General features: G+C 38.1%; 2 protein-coding genes across 15 annotated transcripts in view; one reads left to right on the forward strand and one right to left on the reverse strand.

Moving 5' to 3' along the window:
- Positions 1-6: 6 nt before the first annotated feature.
- On the reverse strand, positions 7-4,948 carry LOC101157579 (ubiquitin protein ligase E3 component n-recognin 7). Its single transcript, XM_011490362.4, has 13 exons — positions 4,891-4,948; positions 4,596-4,677; positions 2,546-2,666; positions 2,221-2,354; positions 2,084-2,144; positions 1,905-2,000; positions 1,740-1,793; positions 1,551-1,656; positions 1,335-1,462; positions 852-1,028; positions 575-731; positions 422-483; positions 7-348 (listed from the first exon to the last, which is right to left on the reverse strand). The coding sequence occupies exons 1-13, from the start codon at positions 4,931-4,933 to the stop codon at positions 265-267; spliced, it is 1,305 nt and encodes a 434-aa protein (XP_011488664.2). The 5' UTR covers positions 4,934-4,948; the 3' UTR covers positions 7-264.
- The window catches only part of itpk1b (inositol-tetrakisphosphate 1-kinase b), a 25,492-nt gene continuing 5,576 nt past the window's right edge, over positions 4,579-24,494 (forward strand). For 2 of the 14 annotated variants that reach the window (XM_011490365.4, XM_078940281.1), the window contains exons 1-5: positions 4,579-4,705; positions 5,361-5,460; positions 9,916-9,940; positions 16,085-16,210; positions 18,756-18,873. In XM_011490365.4, coding sequence (XP_011488667.1) covers positions 5,366-5,460; positions 9,916-9,940; positions 16,085-16,210; positions 18,756-18,873 — 364 coding nt within the window. In that variant the 5' untranslated portion in view covers positions 4,579-4,705; positions 5,361-5,365. Of the gene's footprint in view, positions 4,951-5,286; positions 5,461-9,915; positions 9,941-16,084; positions 16,211-18,755; positions 18,874-24,494 lie in introns of all 14 variants that reach the window. The other 12 variants (XM_020713470.3, XM_078940284.1, XM_020713468.3 and 9 more) reach the window with 10 other exon arrangements.

The following is a 24,494-nucleotide window of genomic DNA, read 5'->3' on the forward strand; positions in this document are numbered from 1 at the left end:
CCATCGTGGTGTTAATTGACACTTTATTTGGAACATTCACAAGCTTTTATTCATCAAAAAAGGATCAGTGTGCAACATCTGTTTCAAGTAAAACTCAGAATTAAAGTTAAAGCATCTTTAATAAAAAAAAAAAAAGTAAAAAACAAAACTTTTAAAAAATGAGTACAAACTATAAATTTAAGATTATAGTAGTTGCAGCAAAAAACTCACTTTATTCCAGAAAATAGTCTCTTTAAACGACACATTCATTAAAGGTCTTGTTTGTTACTGAAATCCTCCGTCAGTCCTGCGCTTCTTTCTGGCTCGCAGCTCCGCGAAGAACTCATGAACTGCTTCCGCTGTGACTGTCTGGAAGAGACCCATTATAACATTTGAAGTAAGTAGACAAAAACCCATCAATGAGGGGTTGAGCTTTTCTCACCTTTCTTTCAGAAACGCACTGTTCCAAAAATTCATTGAGGGAAGACGTCAGCTCGTTGATACCTGAGGTTAGAACCAAGTTAAAACTTTCATATCAAGTGACAATTTTAGGTCAAAATATGCTTCATTGTACGGCAAATCCTGGCATGCTCACCGTATAAGACTTCCAGTTGCTGCACACGGTCCATAGAGCTCAGGAGAGCCATCAGTGGGTGTTGCCCGAACGGCTCATCCAAACCTCTTTTTTCATAAGCTAGGATCGTATCGGACTGATCCATGAGAAACTGCACTTCTGCTGCCACGTAGGCTTTCTTTAAATACACAAGTTCCAAAAAAAAAAAAGCTTTAGACATTTTTTTTCATTAAAAAAGGGGTTGTATTACAAGTAAGGTCATGTTTGAAAGAGAGTTCAAATGAAATCTTGTGCCTACCTTACAGTTAGTACAGGTACAGAGCTCAGAGCGCCAGCTGTAAGGCCAGAACACAGCTCCTAGTCTTGGCCTCTCCAACCCCTGCAACTTCTTCAGCCTGCACTCCCCTGGTGTGGTATTGACCTTCGATGTCTCAGGGTGATTTCTTTTACGAGGGGAACTCCCGATTCCAGCTTCCTGAGGATGCAAAAAGGGTTGAGTGTGAGTGCCATCAGCTTTGCTGAAACATACTGACACAAAAAGCAATGCAGCTGGATGATGACGACAAGTTTACAAAAGGCAAAGTCTGTGAAGTCTGGCCAAAGCCACGTAGAAAGGAGGAGAAGCAATGCCTCATGGGTCATTTCTCTCTCAATTATCCAAAGGACGATAAGAACTTCATAACAGGATGAAGGCTGCTCTCTAACTGAGATGATTTACTCTCCAGCCCCACCTAGTGGTGAACTGTATACAAGATTAGAGTAATCAATCAGATCTTCTCACCGCCTTTCTAGATTCGTCACTGCTGGTTGATCCTTCATTCCTTGGACGTTTCTCAGGGCTTTTCTCCTCAACTTCCACTTCTACATCCTCCTCCTTGTTGGAATGACTGATTTTGATAAAAGGGGGTTCTGTAGGAGAATAACAAATCCATTCCCATCAGGTTAATGCTACTATATAACATAAATACGATTTGCTTGAAACAAGAAGGTTGGATACCAGCAAAGTGAGCGGCATACGTCCACAAGAAAGGAGCTTTGTTCATGCAAGTCTCACACACCATCTCTTGCAACTCTTCAGGTTCAACCACAGTGCAGCCCAAGTGCTGTAAATACAAGTATTTAAAACACAAAAAAAGATGAAATGGTGTTCATAATGAGACCAAATATTAAGTACTTTAGTGCTTACCTTACTGTGAAACCAATCCTCACAGATGACACACTGAATCATTTCGTCATCATCCTGAAAATAATTTCCAGTCAGATATAGTGATACATATTTACTAAATGAAACTATTTAGTAAATATACATAGTAAATATTAGACCAAAGGATTTTGTGGTTGAAGGTAATACCTGCCCATCTGTGTCTGGATATGGTCTGTCACATGTGCAATAGCAGCCACTGAAGTTGTGATTGTAGCGATTTTTATCATTTCGCTCATCTTTAGCCTGAAAACACAAAAATAGTGACATTTTAACATTTTACAGAAACTTTTTTTTTAACTTTTAATAATAGAATTCAAAGAACTCACAGGATTCAGCTGGCATTGAAAATCTCCAAATTTTCCATTTCCACAATCACAGCGAAAATGTCTACAAGAAAACAAAAAACATAATTAAAAAAAAAACAATGTAATTGAATATAGAAAAGAAAAAATGCTTCTTTTACCTTTTGGTGTAAAGTTCAAAAATGTCATGCCCATCATGGCATTTATTTGCACATGCCAGACAAATCCCAGCAGGCTCTGTGGCATCGGGGGTGCAGGTGTTGCAGGCAAATACTGCCTGCCTCTTCACATAACCCTGCAGCAAAAAAAACAATATAAAATGCCCAAATTCACAGTAAAATATTTCTGTTTTTAGCATTTTATAAAAAATGAACTATTCCATACAAGACGTTAACACGCAGAAAAACATGTTTTTAGTAATACACATATAGCAATTGTAGAGCCAAAAATATGCAAAATGGGCACAGCTGGTCCTGTGTGTTTTACCCGGGAATACGAGCAGTTTTCCGGGTCGCTTCCAGCCAGCACACACAAAGCCTGATCCAGCTCCTCATCGGTGACGAGCAAGGCATCATGAGGGTGAGAGTCCGGGAGGTTTGAGGCCATATTGCGGAGAAACGGCGTCCAAGACGAGCAGGGCTAAGAATAAAACAATCGAGTTGTGGCCCTGCACGGTACCGACTGTTGACATACGACTGTTCCGGGCGGGAGTTTAGATTCATACCACGTGGAGGAAGTGACGCAGACAGCAATTGGCGGCAAAAAAAAGTTGTTGTTTAAGTTACACTGTATATGAGCACAAAAATAGTCATGACGCATGTATTTTTATTTTATTTTAGAATATTTATTATATTTCCTTATATTATAAATCAACTAAGCTCTAATTATAAACAGCAGCAGTTGTTGGAGCTGTTTCTGCAACATAGAACATAAAAATAATAAAGAAGGAAACAATGAAACAATAACAACTAACAACAAAACAATATTAACTAACAATGAAACAATATTAACAATAAAACATTGTAGACACTAAGTCAAGTTAACCAACTAGATACAAAGCCAAAGAAAGTGGCAAATTCACGAATTTGCAACATTTTAATTTGCTGTAAAGGCTATTATATTATAAAATTTTAATATTTGCCAACTGGAAATTTTAATACAGATTTTTTTAAAGTTTAAAATTTATTAAAAAATTCTGAACCTTTTTCTCTTTTTCTTTATTTAAATATAATTATAACAAACTCTTGCGGACACAACCACGCAATGATTTGAGGCACAGCTCTCCACAAAAAGAAAAGAAAAGAAAAGAAAACACATGTATACATATATGTAATATATAAATCTTTCAGCATAAATTAACTTTCCAGGCAATTATCAATCTTGACCCAAGATTAGTAACCATTCTGTAGCAGATTTACAAATGTCATTAATAAAACGATTTGAGTTCTGAATACATTTCATATAGGATAAATTCAGTGTGGATTCATTTTTAAAGCACAGAAAAATCGATCAGTCTTTTTTCAATTTTTTTATGAATTTGATATTTTCCAAAAATCAGGAGGATGTTTACTAGTGTTGTCTCTTTTGTCAACTTACTGTTTTAAAAAAACAAAATATCTTCTTTTGTGAATTGTATAAGGTTAATTTTCTGAGCCAGTTATGAAAATCTTGCCAGAAGCTTTGGATCACTGGACATTAAAAAAATAGGTGTTGAGTTGTTTATGAAGCTGTATATGATTTTTTTTTTACCTTTAGTTGTCAGTTAACAGCCCTGAGCAATATTTAGGCAGCAGTTGTGAATTTTCAAAAATGTTTATTTTGGTAATAAAACTTCTTTGCGATTTAAAAATATATATATTATTATGAAACCCAATAGTTCATTTCCAGTTGGTGCGTTTACATGGTTTTGTACCATGATGGAAAAAGACGTTCTACACGTTTGCACAAATGTCCAGCAGGTGGCGGTACTGAACAACCTTCGCTTCAAATGCGTTAAACAGAATTCGCTCTTTCTATAAATCTGGCGACATTCCTGCAAACAACCGTGTGTTGATACATTGATGGATTTTTCCCAACTATCCCGTTTATTAATGGTGACATTGTGTCTAACCTCGTGTATTAAGTGCAAGTTTCTAGTGCGCCGTACTGGGTCTGTGAATGCATCTCTGGCTCATCTGTGGGCAGATGAGCCGGAAGTACGATCTAGCTCAAATGTTTGTCCTGCTCTTTTCTTTCTTTCTTTTTCTTTCCTTTTTTTTTTTTTTTTTTGGGGGGGGGGGTGTAAAAAATATATAAAAGTTTGGGACAAAAATATTTGTCGATACTTCAAGTCATTATCAGAAAAACAACCCATTTTTACACAACACCCTTTATTTTATTTTATTTTTTTTGTAACCTAAAATAATGCAGTTTAAAACTTATAATATTATTTGGGCATTTTGTTTAGAAACCTAGAACTACTGTGTCAAGATCAACAAGATAACGGGAGTGTCAATCATTTGTTTAGGCAACAAAGCGCTCAAATAAAAGCACGTACGTAGAGAGCTTGTGATTTCCAAGGGCGCCGTGAAAGCAGCACCAGTCCTCAGGATCCTGGGTGTGTACAGTAGGGTCAGAGCCTGAGAGAAACAGCAGAAACATCTCAACGTGAGTTCAGCTGCGCCTGTCATCTGTCACCTCGGCTCTTTCTGCTTCGTCAACACACGGACCGGGAATGGAAAACTCTCCAAGATAGTTTCTGAAGAACATAGGAGCGGAACTGTGCTAAAACTAATAGGTTAGTTAGCTCACCACCATAGGCTCTCGCTGTCATGTTAAATTAGTTAACTCACTTGCTTCATCGTATGCTAACGGTTTGTTGCTAGCTCTGTTCATTTGAGCCGCCTAAACAGGTACGCGTGCTTTCACCGCTTTGACATTTCTTTGCCTTGTTTGCGACCTAGCTTTATATTTGTTATTTGAATCGCTTAGCTGATTGTCAGTTTGCAGCTAGCCAGCTAACATTAGCAGTTAACAAGCGGTCAGTTTGCTGCCTGATGCTGAACCCACCACATCCTCTCTAATTTTATATTTTTGTAGCGCTGTTTTGGAAACAAACTGTTAGAAAGCGACAATTCTGGCCGATGGAGCAAGAATTCATAATCGAGTTGTAACTTTCGTTCAACTGGCAATCTGTTACTACACTTGCCTAGCGGTTATTTGGTGATCTCGTTCTTTCTGTCTCGCAGGTTGAGCCTGTTTTTTTTCCCTGCACAATTCACTTCCAGAAAAAAACAAAAAAAAAACACTTTTTGCTCAACAGCAGAGATGCAGACTTTCCTGAAAGGCCGGAGAGTCGGCTACTGGCTCAGCGAGAAGAAGATGAAGAAACTGAATTTTCAGGCCTTTGCTGATTTGTGCAGGTGAGCGTTTGTTTAGCTGAGTTTTGCGTTGGCACAGTAAAATTCATCATCACACACACACAAAATACATGGTTTCACACCTTTTTTAAAGGCCATGCTGGAAAATATGCCTCTAAACTTGGATTTAAATTAAACTGTTTTATTAATGTTTTCCCCCTGATTTTTCCGTTTTATAGCCTCTTCAATGCTGTAATCTTTTGAAATGTAGTCCTCTTTCAGGCCATCTTTATTTATGACTTTTTTTAAACTGCATGTATAAAATTAAAACTATACACAAAAAGGGAAAGAAAGTTGGGAATTTCTTTAAATATTAAAAGTAGAAATTAAAATGTGTTTTTTATTTTTTAAGTTCAAATACAAAAATTCATGTTTACTCTTGTGTCTGTCCTTTTTAGAATGAAACATTTTCTCCCTTCTTTACCAAAGAATGTTTTTTGTTTATTAGTTTTAAAAAAGCAACTTGAACACAATGTTTGAAAGCACATCAGTTTGATTCCAAGTTGTCCTACTGGAAAAAAAAAGACATTTTTGAGTGGGAAGAATGTTTTAAAGGTCAACAATTTTTACATAGTATGATTTTTTTTTTTTTTTTTTTTTTTTTTTTTTTACTGACTAAAATTCATTTGTTTGTAATACCAGAATCCCTGGAAGATATTGAACCATTTTCAAAATCTGCAAATGTTACCTTTAAAACATTTTTTAAAATTAAATATAAAAAATTAATCTTAAAATTCTTAATCTTAAAAGTCTTAAAATTAATCAATTGTTTCACTGAGAAAAGTAAGGCTACCGTTTTTAGATTTGTTTGCTTAAATCCCACTATGTCGAGACAGGCTGCAAGTAAGAACTAAATTATCGTGAACTTAAAATCCACCGGTGAAATTTAATCACAGAACGCACAAGGACAATGGCAAGTTTATATTTAATGTCACCTGGATTTGGAAAAGTTTTATTCGTACTTTAAAAACCAATAAATCTAAAGGTTTACTTTATTACTTGTCTCATTTTACAGAGGAGGTTTCCCATAGATTTTATTGCCTGTTTGTGGATTTGTTGGTTGATTTACAACAATAATAACTTTGCTATATGACAACAAAGTTATTAGCTGATTAAAAGTGCTCTACGCTTCTCTGAACCTAGGCTCCGTGATTGTATAGGATATGAGGAATATTTTTAATCGATGGTTTTTATGGACAAGAGTGAGCACTCTTCTGACTAACGGACAATCTTGACGTGAAGCTGACTGCTGCCTTCACGTTTCAAATTTGTAAAAACTGCTGCATCAAACTGGGACAGGACAGTGTACTTTGATTGATCTGAATGTTTCTTCAGGAAGGTTGTACAAATTTAAATTTTGCCATTTTGCTTTTCAAAGCATCAAGCCCTTTTTTAGTGCCGTTTTTAACTGTAAACTCATACATTTGCCAGATTTATTCATTATGCCTTCTTTACAATTTTAAAACTATTTTTGTTATTCAGTTATCACCTTGGCCGTACTGCAGTTTATGGCTAAACATTTAAAGAATTTATCGTTTTTACTCACTATGTCCTTGACTGAAGTAAACCATTTTGCATCATATTAAATCTTTCATCTTGAAAACAGCTTTTTTCTTATTGTGATAGCATTACAATATGAAATTGTGCATTTTTGTTGTCATTGAAATTTCACAAATGTTTATTTAACAGATATAAATATCTTGTAGGCTCATATTTTTTCTTGCAATCCTGCCAAGTCATTTATATATATATATATATATATAAAATAAAAAGTGTTTTAAACATCTCAGGGTCTGAAGTGGAAATGTTGTTGATGTTCTGTTTGTCAGCAGAAAATGCACTTATCTGTACAAATGTATTACTGCTGGTTCATTGTGTCTGTCTGCTCTTTCAAAGAGCTTGAAAAGGCCAACATCAATGGGTTCTACTGTACTGGAGCTTATCTGTGTCAAACAAATGGGATTGCTTAAGATATGATTATGAGTTTTTTTCCCTTTTGCTGCAGACATGAATGTTCCTATTTGCATTGTTGGACTATGTTGGCATGTTGGATTATAGGAGAGGTTAAGGGTTTGACACCTCCCTTATTATATCATCTTTCAAAATAATGTATTTGAATGCCTACTGTCAAATCTAAAGTAAAAGTAAAACAATAGAAAGTACAATGTCAGATGAATGGAAAAAAAACAAGGACACCAAGCAGCCCCGCAAGTCATGTTGCAAAAATGTACACCAGCAGGTTGGGTTTTGTTGACAGGATTTTCACCTTTCTAACAGGGGTGTTGCCTCACCAAGTGACCTGATTAAGCCAGCACAGATTAGAACACTTTAATCCACACATTTTTAATCTCTTCATAAACCTCCGAGAACCTTTCCCTTTCTTATCCAGCCCACCCTCTCTGTGCTCAAAGCTGATGAAAGTAAATTATCAAGGTCAGATATTTAAGAAATGTGGTTTTAGTTCACAAAGGTCAGCTTTACTGCTTGTGAAAATATTTATGTGCATTATCTTTATTACTTAGTCAACAAATGACAAAACGCCGGCCACCAAAATCCTAAAACTTTTTTTTTAATGCAAAACAATGTATTACAAACGTTTTTGCTCTTTAGTATTAAAAGGGAAAATCTAAACTCGTGTGAAAAAACAATTGGCCGTAATAATCCTTAGCAACAACAGAATAGCCAATAGCTGACAATCAATCCTTGCAGTGCTGTGGAGGAATTTGAGCCCACTCATGTTTTTAGAATTGTTGTAAATCAGTGATATTGGAGAGTTTTCGAGCAGTACCTTTTGTAAAGTCATCCCACAGAACCTCAATCTGATTTATCTCAAGACTTTGAGGCCCCTCCAAAGGCTTTTTGTTCTCCCTAAGCCTTCATAACTGGGTTTCCACGCATGTTCTGAATAACTGTCCTGCTGCGGAACCAACGTGTGCTTCAGCGTCAAGTCCAGAATAGAGCTAGGACATTTAAAATGTAGTTTAATGTACTAAAGCATGCAATAAAGAAGCAAAACGGCCCCAAATCATCACACTCCCACCTCCATTTTTGACATTTTCTATAGTCTGCTTTTTCTGAAATGCTGCTACCTTCACACAAGATGCAAGGGTGTGCATGCAAATAAATAAAAAAATCAAACTTTAGTCTAGTCAGTTCACGGAAGTCTTGGGGAACAAAACTTGGACAATTCTTCACGCTGTTTTGTTTGTTGTTTTTACAGAACTGATTTATTTATTTATTTATTTTTTTATGAATTGTGCAACACAGAGCCTTTTTAGCCCAGCACAGTCATAAACCGACCTTTACTGAGTTGTGTAGGTTTCAAAGATTTTTTTCCCCCCATTTTTCATAAATGCCTCTGTTTTAAAGTTTTCTTTAATTTAATTTTGTTGATAATCTCACATATTTAAGTGAGACAATCTTGTAAAAAAAAAAAAAGGAAATGAGGACAGGAGCAAACAGTTTTTCACAACACTAAACATGACCGCTTATCTTTTTACTGGTTTCCTTCTTAATTATAATTCACTTCATATTTACATAGTGTTGCTTCCCTCTCTTCATGTAGCATGCAGCTGGCTCTGTGAGGTACATCACCCAAGACTCTGTCCTGTCTCATTCAGCTGGCTCAAAGGGGTTCCTGCTGGTCAGGACTCTTTCTGTTTATCAGTCACACAGCCCTTTTACTCCAATCCATATAGAAACAAAGAGCCTAAAGGTTCATTGGATTATATGTAAACAAGGGTCACCACATTCTGGTTTACCACATCGTACAGTTACACTGACCTGTTTCTTAAACCATTTCAAGAACATCTGACCTTAGACTTGCTTCTTTGGTGGATGTCCCATCCTCATCCTTTTCATTCGACAGGCTTTGTTACAGTGTAAGAGAGCAAATGATCTCTGTCTGATGTGGGCTGAAACTGAAGCTCAATCGACATGAAGCAGGCCAGCTGTGGAATTAAATACTCACATTACTGTGAAGCAGTGAATGGCTCCACTTTTGTTACCATGAAAGTGTAATCTCAGAAACAGCTGGTTTGGACAAGCTGATCTAGCACTGGTGTAATGTTTGCATTGTTGTTGTTGTAAGTTCTAGTAAGAAGGAGCTGGCACTTTGTGTTGTCCTGTGTGTTTTGTGTGTATGTGTTTGCCCTTTTTGTTCTGAGAAGTTGAACAACAGAAAAGCCAGTTCAGTGGGGCTTGTGGAAAAATTCTCCACCGGGTGTTTGTTGTAATTCCATTGAAGAAATGGGAACCAATAAACATTTAAAAGGGTTTAAGGACATTTGATATGCCTCTTTTTTTTGCTATTCATTTATAAAACATGTTTAATACTGACATGTCTTATGTTATATTGCATGCAATAATGTTATTTCAAAAAGTGTGTGACAACTGTTTCTGACAACACTGCTCTATTAATTTATGTTAAACTAAATATTGTCTCTTTTTTTTTTTTAGGAAAAGAGGGATAGATGTTGTTCAGGTAAGCAGATCATTGTATATTTAGTTCATTTCTTTTTTTCTATGGGTTCAAACAAAATAAAATTGCCATTTTCACTGCAGATACGATATACCACATTTGTAAGGGATGATTTGGAGAGTAATATTACTCATTAGTCCACCCCCAAGTTTTTCTTTTCTTTTTTTTTTGTACTTAGTTTGTTCACGGCTTGTAGATACAATGTTGAGGTATTTAAAACTGATCTGAAGAAGCAACATAACTGTAGTTTAGTCTCAATGATCTTCTGTTTTAGTTTCATGAAGTGGGATAGTTTTAGGTCCAGTTTTATTACTTAAGTGCCACACTATTGAGGTGACTCTACAACAAATCTATTTTTTACATACTCAGATATTTCTTTTAAAAAAATGTATCCCATGATCCTATAATCCTGGTGTTAATAGATCTGCCTTCGCTCATCATTTTGTATTTGAAATTGGTTTATTTCAAGCAATCAAAACAAAAAAATACTAAAGAAGACCAAGAGAAACAGCTTTACAGACTTTGTAAACCCTCTTTTCTGTGCGTTGTGAATGGAACCGTCTTGCCCTCTACTGTCACCTCTGTTGCTGCTGTGTACGATTGTGAGGTACGAAAAGAGGCCAAATGAGCAACGTCTGAATCAGAAAACATGCCATTCACTCATAAGAAGCTGCTGTCCGCTGATGTTATGCTGTCGGTTGCCATGAGGAAGAGACCATAGTCTGGCGCCAGAACTCTTTTTGACTCGATTGATAACAAGGAAATGGAAATGAGAACTTTTTTTTTTTTCTGATAAACTGTAACATGACCGATCTGGAAAAAACAGCTGCACTTTAGTCATAAGAATATGATTTGTAGGAATGGTTACTCATTTTAAGGGAGTGAGAGTTTGTCATTTTTTAAACTTTAAAGTTAGTAGGGAGCTGCTTCTTAAGGTATTAAAAGTGCTTTTGTTGGGGGTAAATTTAACTTTTTAGTGAGTTTCTACCTTTTGAATATTTTGTGTTTAGAACGTAATGTGCTAGAAATGTCTTATTTGAGCCACTATCTAGCTGTAGTCAAGGTACCTGGGTTGAGTTCACATAAGTACAGGCCTCTGGAACAAAAGTTTAACTGGAAATCATTCAAACCACCTCACAGCTGAAAGTAAACACAGCGGCACACAGAGAAACTCAGAACGATTGTCACCATGTCTAAAGCGGTTGGGTGCTTTGCTGTTATAATCTAAATTTTCTATTTATTAGCTCCTCTCTTATTTAGTTTATTTTATTTGTTTATCTTTGAAGCTCTTGTGCTGTAGCTATCAGCCTTGTCTCAGCCTTGTCCTGGGAATTGTCCCAAAGTAAGCAGGGCTTTGTTTCCCACTGCACAGTCACCCTCTCCTGGGAGACCACGGATCCTCATGGACTCTCAGAAAGTAGCAGCTATGTGTATTCAACTGCCGTTGCTGGGGTTTTCCTGTCTAAATGTACCAGTTTTTATCCTCTCTTTACGCTATAATATAGAGGAAACACAAGTGTTTTTGAGTGCACAGATTGAGCTGCCTGCTTACAGCCTATAGTGTAGTGAGGCAAAGAGAAAGGCTTTCATTGTCTTGCTTTAGCCTTGGCGCATTACATCTTTGAACAATGATGTCTTCTCCAGTTTCAGCATGAATATCTGAACCCAGTAGCCTTTGGTACTCGCTGCAGACTTTTGCTTTTACAGACTTGAGTATTTAAAGTCTCCAATTTGAACCCCTTTTGTTTAAATATTTTCGTAAATTTTGTATTTCTGATGCATCGAAGTTCATGAAACCTGGTAGATATATTGATAATGGTGAATGAAGTAATTTAATAGTAGAGTGTGAAGTAGTCTAGTGAGCGTTGGTGCTTTAAAGGGGGTGGTTATGAATGGAGTTCCCAAGGCTGAACAATATACAGATGATGTTCAGTTGAAGATAAGCTGATGCCTTTTTTTTGTTTTGTTTTTTTACTCTTTCTGGGTTGTTTTGGGGAATGATAGACGTGTAGCTGTTGTGTGGATAACCTTCAGTGGAAGGTAACGATGGGTTATGGCTGTACGCTTATCTTTTTCAGTCAGTTTAATCACCTGGCCTTGTCCCTGTAGAGTGACAGACAGATTGACCCTGGAGATGGCATTTCAGTAGCAGATAACCAACGATGAGTAGATCTCCCCCAGAAGGCCAGTATGTTTACCATCCCAGTATAAGAATATTTACTGATTTTGTTTTTCTCCAAGGGCAAAACATTGATTGTGATCTGCCATGTTGTTGTGTTTCAAATTTCACCTCGTGGAAAAATACAAAAGGGTTTGAAAATCAGAGAGCCATAGTTTTATTTTATATAGATTAATCTTTGCTTCCCTGAAGAACTCAGCTAGCCTTTTAGTTTGATTTTGTCAGGATTTCCCAAAGAATAAAATACTTTTGTCAGTTGTTCTCGTTTATGTCTATAACTTCAACTCTTGAGTTATTTTTGTCATCGGGATGATTAAACTTGTTAGGCAAGTGGTTAAAATGTGGAAGCTTAAAAGCATTTATAACAATTTCCTTGTAAAATTCATTTGAAAATTCAATGGGGCACATTTAGATGGAATTTCCTAAGATTATTTGCTCTGTAAAGCGGTATGATATATTATTGTTGTCGTTTGTTTCCCTCTCTGTGCTAATATTGACAGTTCAACAAAAATATTTCTCATTTTCACATGACAGAACTTAGTCTCCGTTTGTTTGACGGTTTACTTCTTATGCACTTCTACGTTCTATGCAACCTAAAAATCAATAAAAGTAATTCTGACTCCACCTTAAAGCAACAAAGTAATGTTTGTTCATCTCGAGCTGCCAGACTGTTGGCAGGACATGACATCTTTCTCCATGTGTACTCGTGGGTTTTGACCAGTAGATTTTTTTTTTTCTTGAGAACAACAATCCCATCTTCACTTTTTATATTTGATCCAAGGGGAAGACATAGTTGTTTTTGCGCACCCACACTGTTTGACTTTTAAGTGTCAGTTGTCAACTTTGAGCGGCCATTGGTTGCGTCATTCTGCCCTGACTGCATGATTCCTTTAGGCTTCAACTGCAGTCATGCAAGTCAGGAGAGTTTAGTCATCCCCTTTGATGCAAAATGATCTGCACAACTTTTCTTTGATTATGTTGCCTCAAAAGGATGTTCGTAAGATTCCCACAGAAGAACGGCCCACTGTAATCTACATCAAAATGTAGTGGCCCTGACCTTCCCGCTCCCATCAGGAGAGTCTTTTCCACGCTGTTCGTCTCAACTGTGGCCCAGCTTTAGCTTTCTGTCCCAGAGGGACTTGGAAAGACGTCAGATAACATTTCTGCTTTAAGCATTTAGCAGGACATCAATGACTTTAGTGGTGACCTTTGGGACGAGTTTTTGTCCAATGGTGTTGACCTGAATGAGTGTTTTATTTTTTGAGAGGGTCAAACTCATGTATAGGCCCTGTGTTGTGTAAGCAGGGTATTTCTTCTATACACATATACACACCCAGCTGTTCATGTCTGAGTCAACGTATCTGTCATTTTATCAGGTTATAAAACCCAGCTTTAAAGACCAGGAAACGGACAGTTTGGTGGTGACATTTGTGAATATGACCAGTGTTTTTGAAATACTGGGGGTAAAATCACGAGAGCAGAGTTTTATTTGTTCAGTGGAAACGCATGGTTTGTGTTTGTCAAGCACATAATTCCTAATAACCTCTGCTGAAGTTCTGCGTCAACAGCCTTCATTTTACATTTTGTTTTTCTGCTTAACCCTTGTGCTATCTTAGATGACCCCACCCTTACTTTGACGTGTTCTCCCTACCATGACAAAGGTGGATAAAGGTGGAAAGATTTCATGTAATCCATGGACACCAGTGAAGATCACAAATCATTGAAGAAAAAAGGTTCAGCGCACTGTCTAGTGGGTCTAAATGACCCAACTCCCAATGTTAAAGTGCCTAAGATAGCACAAGGGTTAAAGCATTCTGCCTCACCTCCTCAGTCTCACTTTTGAGTTAATATATCTAAATAATTTTTTTGGAACTCAATGTGGTGTGTTGTCGTCTTGGGTATCATGCTATTTATTGCGAATCTATAGGTGATCTTCTATCATTATCAAAGTCTGCTCCGTTTATTTTATTTTGTTCAGAAATCCTCTTTTGTCATGATAAATGTGTGATATTTCATTTGATTTCTGTTCATTTAAACTTTTATGAAGACACAGTCAGATAAAAAAATGTAATGTGTCATTTCCAGACAAGCGTGAACTTCCAGCAGACAATTTTGTGTGCGTCTGTTGTTGCTCGTGTTACATGAAGCTTAGAGGCAAGTTCATACAGGCTACTGGAATGAAATCGAGCAGTATTGGGATGGGGGGAAAAATCTAGTTGATATGGCACAATAAGGGCTTACCCAATTACCTAACGCAGCATAAATAAATAAAAAATTGTTGATTATTGTAAGATTGGTTTTTGTTTTTTTGGCATAGCTATACAATCAAATCTACTCTATGGGCAAACTAAGCATAGTTATGTTTACTTTTGATCATTTAGTTGGATTTTCCTAATTTATTGTGATAAAAGTAGCTTCGTCTTTGATTCAAACTGCTTTACATTCAAGGAAGAGTGAGGTTCCAGGTCTGAGCAAAGGGTGCTCTTGATTAGCCATCTATCCCTCACACCTCTTTCAATCATTAACCAGCAAATGTTGTCCCTGGCTGCGGCCAACCTTAAGCTAACTGAAACTGCAGTTTTACAGCGTTTTCATTGATCCCCACCTGTGTGGCTAGGGTGTATTCATACCTGCTTTATATGCCCTGTTGACAGCACAAAGGACAGTAGGTCCTACCCAAGGCCAATCTATTTATACAGGAGTGGCTGTTTTGTCTTTGGTCTGTAAAGAGCCAGTCATTCCATCAGCAATGATGTTGATGCAACAGCAGCACTGCTATCAGAGCGCACCAAAGGCGCTTTTCCTTCAGGGTTAAACTTGAAATGAATGCTAAATTGGTATGTACTCTCTGTTCACTATGCTCAGCCAGACTGAAAGAAAAGTCATAGTCTATCTAAAACTGGAAAAAAATGCTTTCCAGTTTAAAATAAATGCAGCATAAATTACAGCTGAACTGGAGTCAAAGTCATATATTAAGACGATGCTGCACTCATCCCCACTGTTTCCTAGAAGAAAAAAATTGATGTGGAAAAAAAGAGAACAAAAGTTTAACAACATGACCTTCTGTTTATAGCACTTTGCTCTAAGAAGTAAAACGCACGTTTGTTATTAATGCTTTTTACTTTTTGTAGACACTTCTAGGTCCTTTATTATTTCTTTCATCCAGCAGGGATCTTTTTTAAGTGCTGCCTGCAATTGCTTAAATGGGAGATGTCGTGTCAGAATGTATTGGTACCTTTGCATCCACTGGCAGTTTTTGTGCAGATCAGCATAAATACCTGGTTTAACTTTCTGTGGGAGAGGGAGGACAAAAATACTGATTATAGTTGTTTGTATCTGGTTAAACTTTTGTGTTTTTAGTTGTTTTCCAGCTTTTTAATTTGTGCCAAGAGTTGAGCTGCAGCTGCACAACTTGTGCTACTTCACTTTTTGCAATATCCTCTCACCCGAGGGTGTAAAAGAATCTAATTTTATTTCCTGCAGCCTGACAAACCTTTTATGTTTAGTCACGATTTTAGTTCATATGGTGCAGCAGTGGCTCAGGCGGTTGAGCAGGTCAGCCAACGATTGAAGGGTCGGCAGTTTGATCCCCGCTCCCCCCAGCTAACTGTTGTTGTGTCCTTGGGCAAAACACTTCACCCTCCCTGCCTCCATCATTGCTCCACTGGTGTGTGAATGCGTATGAATGTCCCGGTGATGGTCAGGGGGGCCGTAGGCGCGTACTGGCAGCCACGCCCTTGTCAGTCTGCCCTAGGGCAGCTGTGACTGTATCAGTAGTTACATCACCACGTATGAACGAGGAGTGAATGAATAATGGAGATGCATTGTAAGCGCTTTGTGTGTCTGGGAAAGCCCAGATAAATCCAATCAATTATTATTATGTTTATTTTTTATATAAATATTAAAACTTGTACCAAATGGCACGATTCAAAAAATCTGTGTTTTAACTCTGCTGTTTCATTTCACAGCTGGATTTAAGCCAACCTCTGGAGGACCAAGGTCCTTTGGATGTCATCATCCACAAATTGACTGACCTGATCCTGGAAGCTGACCAGAATGATTCCCAGGCGGTGATGTTGGTACAAAGAGTACAGGTATGCATTTCTTTTATTTTCCTCGTGATCTTGGAACATTAATAAGGGTAGTGAAAAACGGAGCCGTGGTTCTTAGTTGTTTTGGGGGATTTCATGTCTTTTAGGAGAATGGCCGAAGCTTCAGAGAAGAAATGTAAAAGAAATGTCAGTATTTTTGATTGATGGAGCCTTTGTTATATACAACACCTAACCTTGATATACATTTGTATTGTACGCTTACTATACACATATTGTAGGTGCCCGTGTTCAAGGAATATGATAACAAATTCAAAGAATCGGGCAGATAAGGTTTTCAAAGAATCGGGCAGACACCGTGCAAGATCATAAAGGAATATAAAATGTCAGAGAAAGTGTTGACTCAGTCTACCTACATGGTGTAACTGAAAACACTTTACAGGGTTGACTTTTTCAGGGTTTACTATAACTGTGTCACAAAGAGCTGTAGATCACAAACTAGGAAAACTTTTGCTTTTGTATCTGTATAAAAAATGTCCTTAATGTCTCTGGAAAACTCTTGCTCATCCACAGAAAGACTCAGAGCAAGCCATTTTTCACTGATAAATTCGGTAGAACCAACATGATTGTAACGGCTACATCTAAACGCGTTTGACTTGATTGAAAAGATCAATGAAGACTTATTTTTTAAAGACCCACTCCTATGGAAAATGTTTTGGAAAAAGCTTATACCTGTGACAAGGAAAATACGCTGGGCAGGCAGCAAGCTACCTGCTCCCCTACATTCTGATCCATCCGGAGTCCCCTGAGAAACTCGCACAGAAAGGTTCCCCATTGGTGTTCTGTTTCAGGTCCCCCATCCGGGATTTGAACCGGGGGACTTCTTGCTGTGAGGATAGAGTGCTAACCACTGAGCTTGATGCAGTTTGGCTTTGTGCCTGTACTCGGCTGTCATATGTGACAGCCAAACATTCTTGTTTGGGAGCGAATTATTGGCATATTTCTAATTGTCACAGCACATGTTTGCAAAGGAGAGAACTTGTGTTCCTTTTTGCAGTGGAACGAAATGTCAACCTTTGTCATTGTCAAACCTCAGAGATTCGATGCTTGAGCTATGTGCACATAACTTTAAGGTTCTGAATTTAACCCCAAGGGGATGTTATGGTATACTATATTCTGATTTAAGACTCCCACTTAACACTTCTAAGAAAATTGGAAATGCCTGTCTAAAGTAGATCTTCGCAGAATAGGCAAACCTGAACTGAGTTACAGTTGTAAAGAACTCCCTTTTTGGATGTGATAAATGCAAATGTGAAAAAATAATAGTTCCTTCAGATGTAATGCATGTGGTGTCACGGGCTTGTTTGATCTGCTTACCCTTCACTTGAAACAGATCTGCTCTCAATAATTAACAGTTCTTGTCTGGCCCTGTCCGACTCTCACACTGCCATAACTCTGGCTCATTTCCTCTTCAACATTGCTGTTGTCTCGTTTGAACCTAAATCCTCTCCTCTACGTTTTTATTTTTCCAAGATACTGAAATTCCTACGTTTTTGTCAACCTCATAGTTTTCCTCCAGACTCTTGGAAGATTTAAGCTACAAGCTGCTTTTTTTTATCGCTTTTGTCTCTTAGATTGCCGTAAATTTTGGTAATTGGTCTTTGACAGAAGAGTGTTTGTCTGCCCTTTTAGTACGAGTCATTTTACAAAATCATTTTTTTTTAATTATTATACACGAATTCCTGATGTTCAAGTAAACATGCAGGCTGTGAGTTGAGTTGGCAGATAAGCCAGCGGCCTGGCAGCATTAGTGAATTACTAAAGGTTGGCTGAAAAGAGCCATTGGTAGAGCTCTGTAGATCAGACACTGATAAGCAGAAAGAAAAGGGAGCGTTAAAGGAGGAGAGGTGATAAAGAGCCGACAGGAGAGACAATAGGGGAAGACGAGTCCAGTTATGTAAAATGGCTGACCTCTGGTGACGGATCAGCCGGCCATGCAAAGATGCTGGGGTGTAACTTGCATAGACATGCTGGCACATAATTCACGTATTTTTATGCCTGTACACAAATACATGCACAATGAAGCAAGCTGACCCTTGAACTCTTTTAATTTCCTATCCCTTATGCTCCTGTTATATATTTATTACCATCTATGTGTTTTTATTTGAATACACGGCCCTGATGCACTACATACTTTGTTTTAAAGCTGGTATTTTTCCAATTAGCAAAATGATAATGGAGGCTTGCCGTTGTAAGAAAAAGAAACCTATCAGCACATAAATCCATTAGCTGGTTTACCCTGTTTCAGGTCATTAAGAGGTGTGGTGTCTCCCAGATGGCGCTGATTGAGTTGCAGATACTGACAAGTATAATACACTTTATATAATGAGTCTGAGAGAAGCGAGATAGACAGAGGGAGGGCATTTGTACTACACTAAACATGAATGTATCATTGCTATATCAGGGTTTGTAGAGATATAAAGGCAAACACTAGTGCAGAATTGCACAATCTTTTGTAACTGTATGAATTTAAAGTGCCATGTTTCTGTGTTTATTTTTTATTTTTATCGTTTTATGCTTATTTTTGAAGGATTACATCGACGCCCACCCTGAGACCGTTGTTCTGGATCCACTACCGGCCATCCGAACTCTGCTGGATCGCTGCAAGTCTTACCAGCTGGTCCACAGAATAGAGAGCCGTATGCAAGGTAAATGGTCTGAACTGGCAGAAGCTGTGACATTGGCTGCGTTGCATCATGCGTTTCTGTTTATAAAGGGTTCTCTGTTTTTCTGCGAACAGGGACACAAAAGAGGATCATCAGATCCTCTGTTATCTAAAAGTAGAAGTTGTTTAAAACAATAAAGTAAGTGACGACGGCCTTCTGCCTTTTTTAACATGTCCTCAAACGCTATTAAGAGGATGGAGGTGTGAATCCTGCAGGGTCTGTCTTTCCTCATCACCCCCAGAGGACCTGCTCTTGTTAAAACATGAGTCACTTTTCACTTGAATTACGCTTTTCCATTTTCCAAGCAGATGAGAAGTTTTTGGCACAAGATTCAATTCTTGTCTGGACACCACAAGAGCCCCTCTCAGTTTCTCCTCACCTTTACCTGAAACGAACTTGTGTGTCTATTGGATCAAAGCTTCACTTTGAGTCAATCCAGCAGCACCTTCTCCTGCCACAGTGAATATAAACTAATCGGGAGGCGGCGTGTCATAGCTGGGTGCAGTGACGACAAGAGCATTCTTGATGGACAAACACTGTAAGCCCACCTGTGACTCATCTACAGTTCCCTGAGCGCCATATATGGAGCGGGAACGTAAACCTATTAACTGTTTGCTGCCCGTGAGTGCGTGTGGGGCTGCAGGCTGGTGTCACAGCAACAGATCAGGGGCTGTTTCTGAATGTCTGCTGTGTTGCTGCTTTCTTAAAATAGAGCCATGAGAAGAGGCCGCTTTATCCAAACAGATGTGATGGCCGTTACGTAACAGCTGATATATGCTTCATCACTCCGCTTCTCCAAGTGCAATTTGTATAAAGAGGAAGATAACACAATGCTGCATTTATTGAAACCTCTTCCTTTTTTTTTTTAGTTTTTTACGCTGCTCTGCTGTCATTACTGCCCATAATGTTCTGCATACAAAAGTCTACAACCATAGCTCTCCAGCATTAGGAAGCAGCATTGTCTGTAAGCCACTCTAATCCCGCATCACAGCGATGACTGTACCTTTTAACAAAAAAAACGGAATGCGGCGGGTTGTACATGAATACATTTTCATTTGTCAGCACAAAATGAAGAGGAATGCAAAACCTGGGTGAAGGTTGGCCTGAAACAGTGGATGGTGTGGGAGGTGTTTGAGCTCGTCTTTGCTAGAAACACTCTCATGGAGTCTTGGAGGAGCTGCCAAGACAACACGGCAGTGAAAAGGCAGTGGGGGAGCCTGCCATGTTCTGCGTGACTCAGAGTAGGACTCAATTGCAGGAAGCACTTGAGGTGTGCTTGTCCTTTCTGTGGGGAGGTGAACTTATTACCGTCACTCACTGGGCTACCGGTGTTAAATGGTCTCAGTCACAGAGCCATTCTGCTCCAAACGGTTCAAATTCTAATTAGGAGTTGCTTCATTTCAACGTCATCTGCTGTATAAAACAGCCACTAATGAACTGGTGCCGTTGATTTATGGTTGTTAACTTAGTTCTGCATTTTTAATTTGTTTTTTTGGTGGAAGGAGTAAACTAACTTTATTCAACTTTATACCTTTCGTGATCTAATAGGTGATGTGTTTACATATGTTTTTTTATATTTGTACTGTTTCTACAGACAACAGACACTGTTGTCGGGTCAACTTTGCTTTTTCCTGTTCAGCTACAGCTCCAAGAATGTCCCCAAAACCATGTGGATGAAATGTAAATTTTACTTTGAAATTCTTCATTGGGGTTTTAAGAAGCTCTGATAAAAGGGACATTTCTCCTTAAGATAACCTTTTGCTGTTAAATTTGACTCCAGTTCAGGTAAATATTTGTTTTGTTTTGTAGGAACAGGTTTCATTCCAGAATAGAGGAATCTGTATTTGTTTATGGATTCTAATTCTCAGACATTTTGAGAATTGTTGTTTACTTGATGCAAAAAGGCAGGATTAGTGTTTTATCTAAAAAATCTGATTATTTACAGCTTTGTCTTTTCTTTCAAAATAGAAGCTTAAAGCACATAAATACTAGATCTGCCTGTTTAATTTTAGCCTTTGGGCTCAATTGATTAATGGTGACTAATGGGAAAAAACCTTGACTCATCTTTGTAAATATAAATCCTAGCTATTAAAAATAGACGATGGATAAACGATGAGTAATTGCATCTGCAGGTTCGCAGTTTCATGTGTGACATGTCACTTATAAAAGAACATGTAGAGGTGAGTTGGTCATTTATGTGTTTTGCGAGCAGTGTTGTGTCTGCAAACAGTGCTGTTCCCTTAAACCAGCGATGTGAATCTTGACATAGTTGAAATGCAGCCTAGAGAATGATGTCCCCTCTGGATCTTTATCTGCTGGAACCTGCACAAAGCTGCCAGCAGCTCTTTTATTGTAGCTAACAATCACAATGAGATTCATGAATGCAGCCGTGAGTGACTGAAATCACTATGAAAGTATTTGTAAATAGTTTTGACCCTTATAATCCAAGTACACTTATTTCTGTTACAATTTCGAAGTCTTTTCTGAACAATATTACCTTGAAGAATATTCTCTACATGAAACATTAAGCTTATAAAACTGATCCCTAAAGTTTTCCTTGACATACCCTAGTTTGCACAAAAGGTTTTGAACGTTATGGCAGAACTCTGAACCTGCATTTGTTAAAACAGGTGTAAACAGAATTTAGCACTGGATTCTGGGTAGAGGTTGCTAGCTTTAGCATGTTTTTATAGGATAGGATGTGCTTTTAGGTTGGCATGTATACTTGTGGGTCACTTTGACTTTAAAAAGTAGGGAATATCCATCCGTTTTTAAGTGGGTCGATTGATGATTCGTTCAACCTGTCTTGTTGGTGTCGGTTCAAGTAGTCGCATGTTTTTGCTGTTTCCTATCATCAAACTTTTTATGCTGAAAATCATTTGTTTCTACACTTGATGTGCTGCATTCAAGGACTGAACACACGTGGGGGAATTCTGCTGTGATTTTTATGCAGTCAACAAACCTAATTAGCATTGTTTTGAGCGATTGTGCTCCATGGGCCGCCATTTGGAAATCCCTGTAGTAAAGGTTGTCCTTGGCTCCACTGGGTCTGCTGCATGCAAGCAATGTTTAGACAGAACGAGAGAATGCACCTCCCTGCCACCCACATCTTCCTAAAGTGTCAAACAAGATCAAGCCACCACAGTGCACAAACTTGTCTCCACACTCTCGTGCTTCCTTCCTCTGTTTCTATGTAAGAAATACGTATAATGAAATAGGAAATATTTAATATGTTACTACTTCTGTCGATAGCATGATAGCTTGATGTGTCAAGGATATTTCTTTTTAACTGTTTCCTGAAGTACTTTCCTGAGTAGCAGGGATGACTGATGGGTAATCATCCCAGCTTACTGGTTACAAAGTGAACATGAAATCAGATGTGCAAGAGACCGGAAGGCTGTCATCTCTAGCAAAGCACCAAAAAATTGGAACACCAACTCAAAAGAGCAAATAGTTTCACCTTTTTTTCAGTTTCTGAGTGAAGGGAACACCGCGTGGCATCTCTTTACCACATTCGTGCTGCGAATTTTACATCCTTATAAGGTGAAATGCTTTAAATATTTCCAAGTTTTAGATTCGAACATTGAAACTAAACTATATGGTTTGAGACCCATTGTGTACAAAAATCCCAAGTCAGAATTGTGATGCACCCCCCCTCCCCTTCTCTTCCTAAGCATTACACAATGGAAGAACAAATGTCCAAATTGCATATATTTTGTTTTTCACCTAGCAATTTTATAGAAAAACAAAAATTTTATGTAAAAATGTAACATCTAAAATGTATAATTCTCTTTCTGAAATTTTATTCAAAGAAACGGCAACACAAAAGAAGCATACAAGTCTTAAAAAATGTCAATTGTAGTTTTTATACAGTTTCCAACAATGAGAATGCAGCATCCTCAGGCTAAAACCAATATGAGGCAAAGCCACGGCTGCAGAGAAGTGTGGAGAGAAATGAGGCATCACCACTTTCCTCCAAATCTGAGTTCAGCTCCAGGGACAGAACTTAATGCGGGCAGATGAGATTGTCCTGACCTCAGCACTAACCAGAGCTGCAGCAACCACTGGGGCCCCCGCCATACAAAGACCGGCACGGCCTCTATTGTGCATCTGTCATTAGCATTCGCCAGCTCCTCCTTTGACCCCAGCTGATTTCCTTCAGTGATCTCTCCAAGCTGGTGCCTTATCTGCTACATATATCTAATTGTCCGATGGACTGAGGAAGAGCATTTCCACGTATGCATCCTGATGAAGAACGTCTGAGTTGCAGCTATTTTCACTTTCTGTTTCCGCCTTAACGGAGCGAGTCTACCTTCTTTGATCTACCAAGATGAGATTTTTGAGATCCGGTTTGAAAAAAACCCAGAATTCTCTTTAATCACGCTGTGGCACGAGTGTAATGTGCGGTGTCACTTGTTGTGTTTGTTGCCAGGCAACTGGTGAACTCTTCAGGAGGACTGTTGTCTGTCAGCTGAAGGATCTGATGACACTTTCATATGAAGCAGTTCCTCGTGAAAGTGCATGTTGATTGTGTTTCGAAATGAGGTGTGTGTGTGTGTGTGTGTGTGTGTGTGTGTAGGGGAGGTTTTACTCATGAAAGACTCAACGAAGACTGGTTACACAAGCAGACTGTGCAGAGAGGGTTTGCATAATGCTGTGTCCTCTGAAGTCATACTCAAACATGCAGTGGTGTTGTGTTTGGGAAGAGAGGAACGGAGGCCTCGGTTGTTTGTTTTGAACCTTTTTTGGCCAAATTAAAATGTGCACTTACCAGACTCGTGTGTCACAAATGGAATGGAAGAGAAAAACATTTTTTCAAATACAAATGAAATGAAGAGGAAGAGAAAGTAAACGGTACAGAAAGCAAAAGTAAAAACAAAAGAATTTATTGACCAAAAGGGGTCAAAAGCACAGTGGTTTTTTTTATCTCAGCCTCTGTCCTTATGAGAAATGAAAATAAAAAGATGATTACTACTTTAATAAACACCTAATGTAATGTATGCAAGCAATTGTAGACAAAAAATATATGTAAGAAAAGATGAATGTAGATACACACCTTAGAATTATTTCTATAGGATTTTACTAAATCCATATTTGCTTTTTTATGTTTGCCTACAGATTAATTGCATTACATTAAAATTAACATAAAAATAGTTGTCAACTATAACTTTTTTTGGGACTTTCAAGGATCATTTGTATTCATATTTAATTTGTTTTCCTTAAAGTCCCACTCTGATCATCTTTTGAGCTAGTTTAAGTTTTTTGTTTTTTTTAAGTGGTCTTTTAACTAGGATAATCCCGTTCTTAGTTAAAATTAAAAAAAAGAAAAAGTTGTTTTCTAGGACATAGTTTCTGCAGTGCAGCAATAGTTCATTAGAAATTCACCTCAGAGTTGTGGGCGAGACAGTTGGCATGGAGCAGATTTGAGAGCTCAGAGCAGGGAGCTTGTGGGCCGCCCATCGCATTTTCTTTGTGTTCTCCATCCCCAGACAAATGTTAAAAACATTTAAAAAAAAAACATCAGTGTGAGTCTTTAAATCTCACAAAAGTACTAAATGTATACTAGTTGCTTTTATTTTGGTGTGTTTCTAAAGTGTTTGTCT

This window comes from Oryzias latipes, chromosome 22 (genome assembly GCF_053564925.1).
Source record: "Oryzias latipes strain Hd-rR chromosome 22, Olatipes_Hd-rR_3.1".
Taxonomy (NCBI): domain Eukaryota; kingdom Metazoa; phylum Chordata; class Actinopteri; order Beloniformes; family Adrianichthyidae; genus Oryzias; species Oryzias latipes.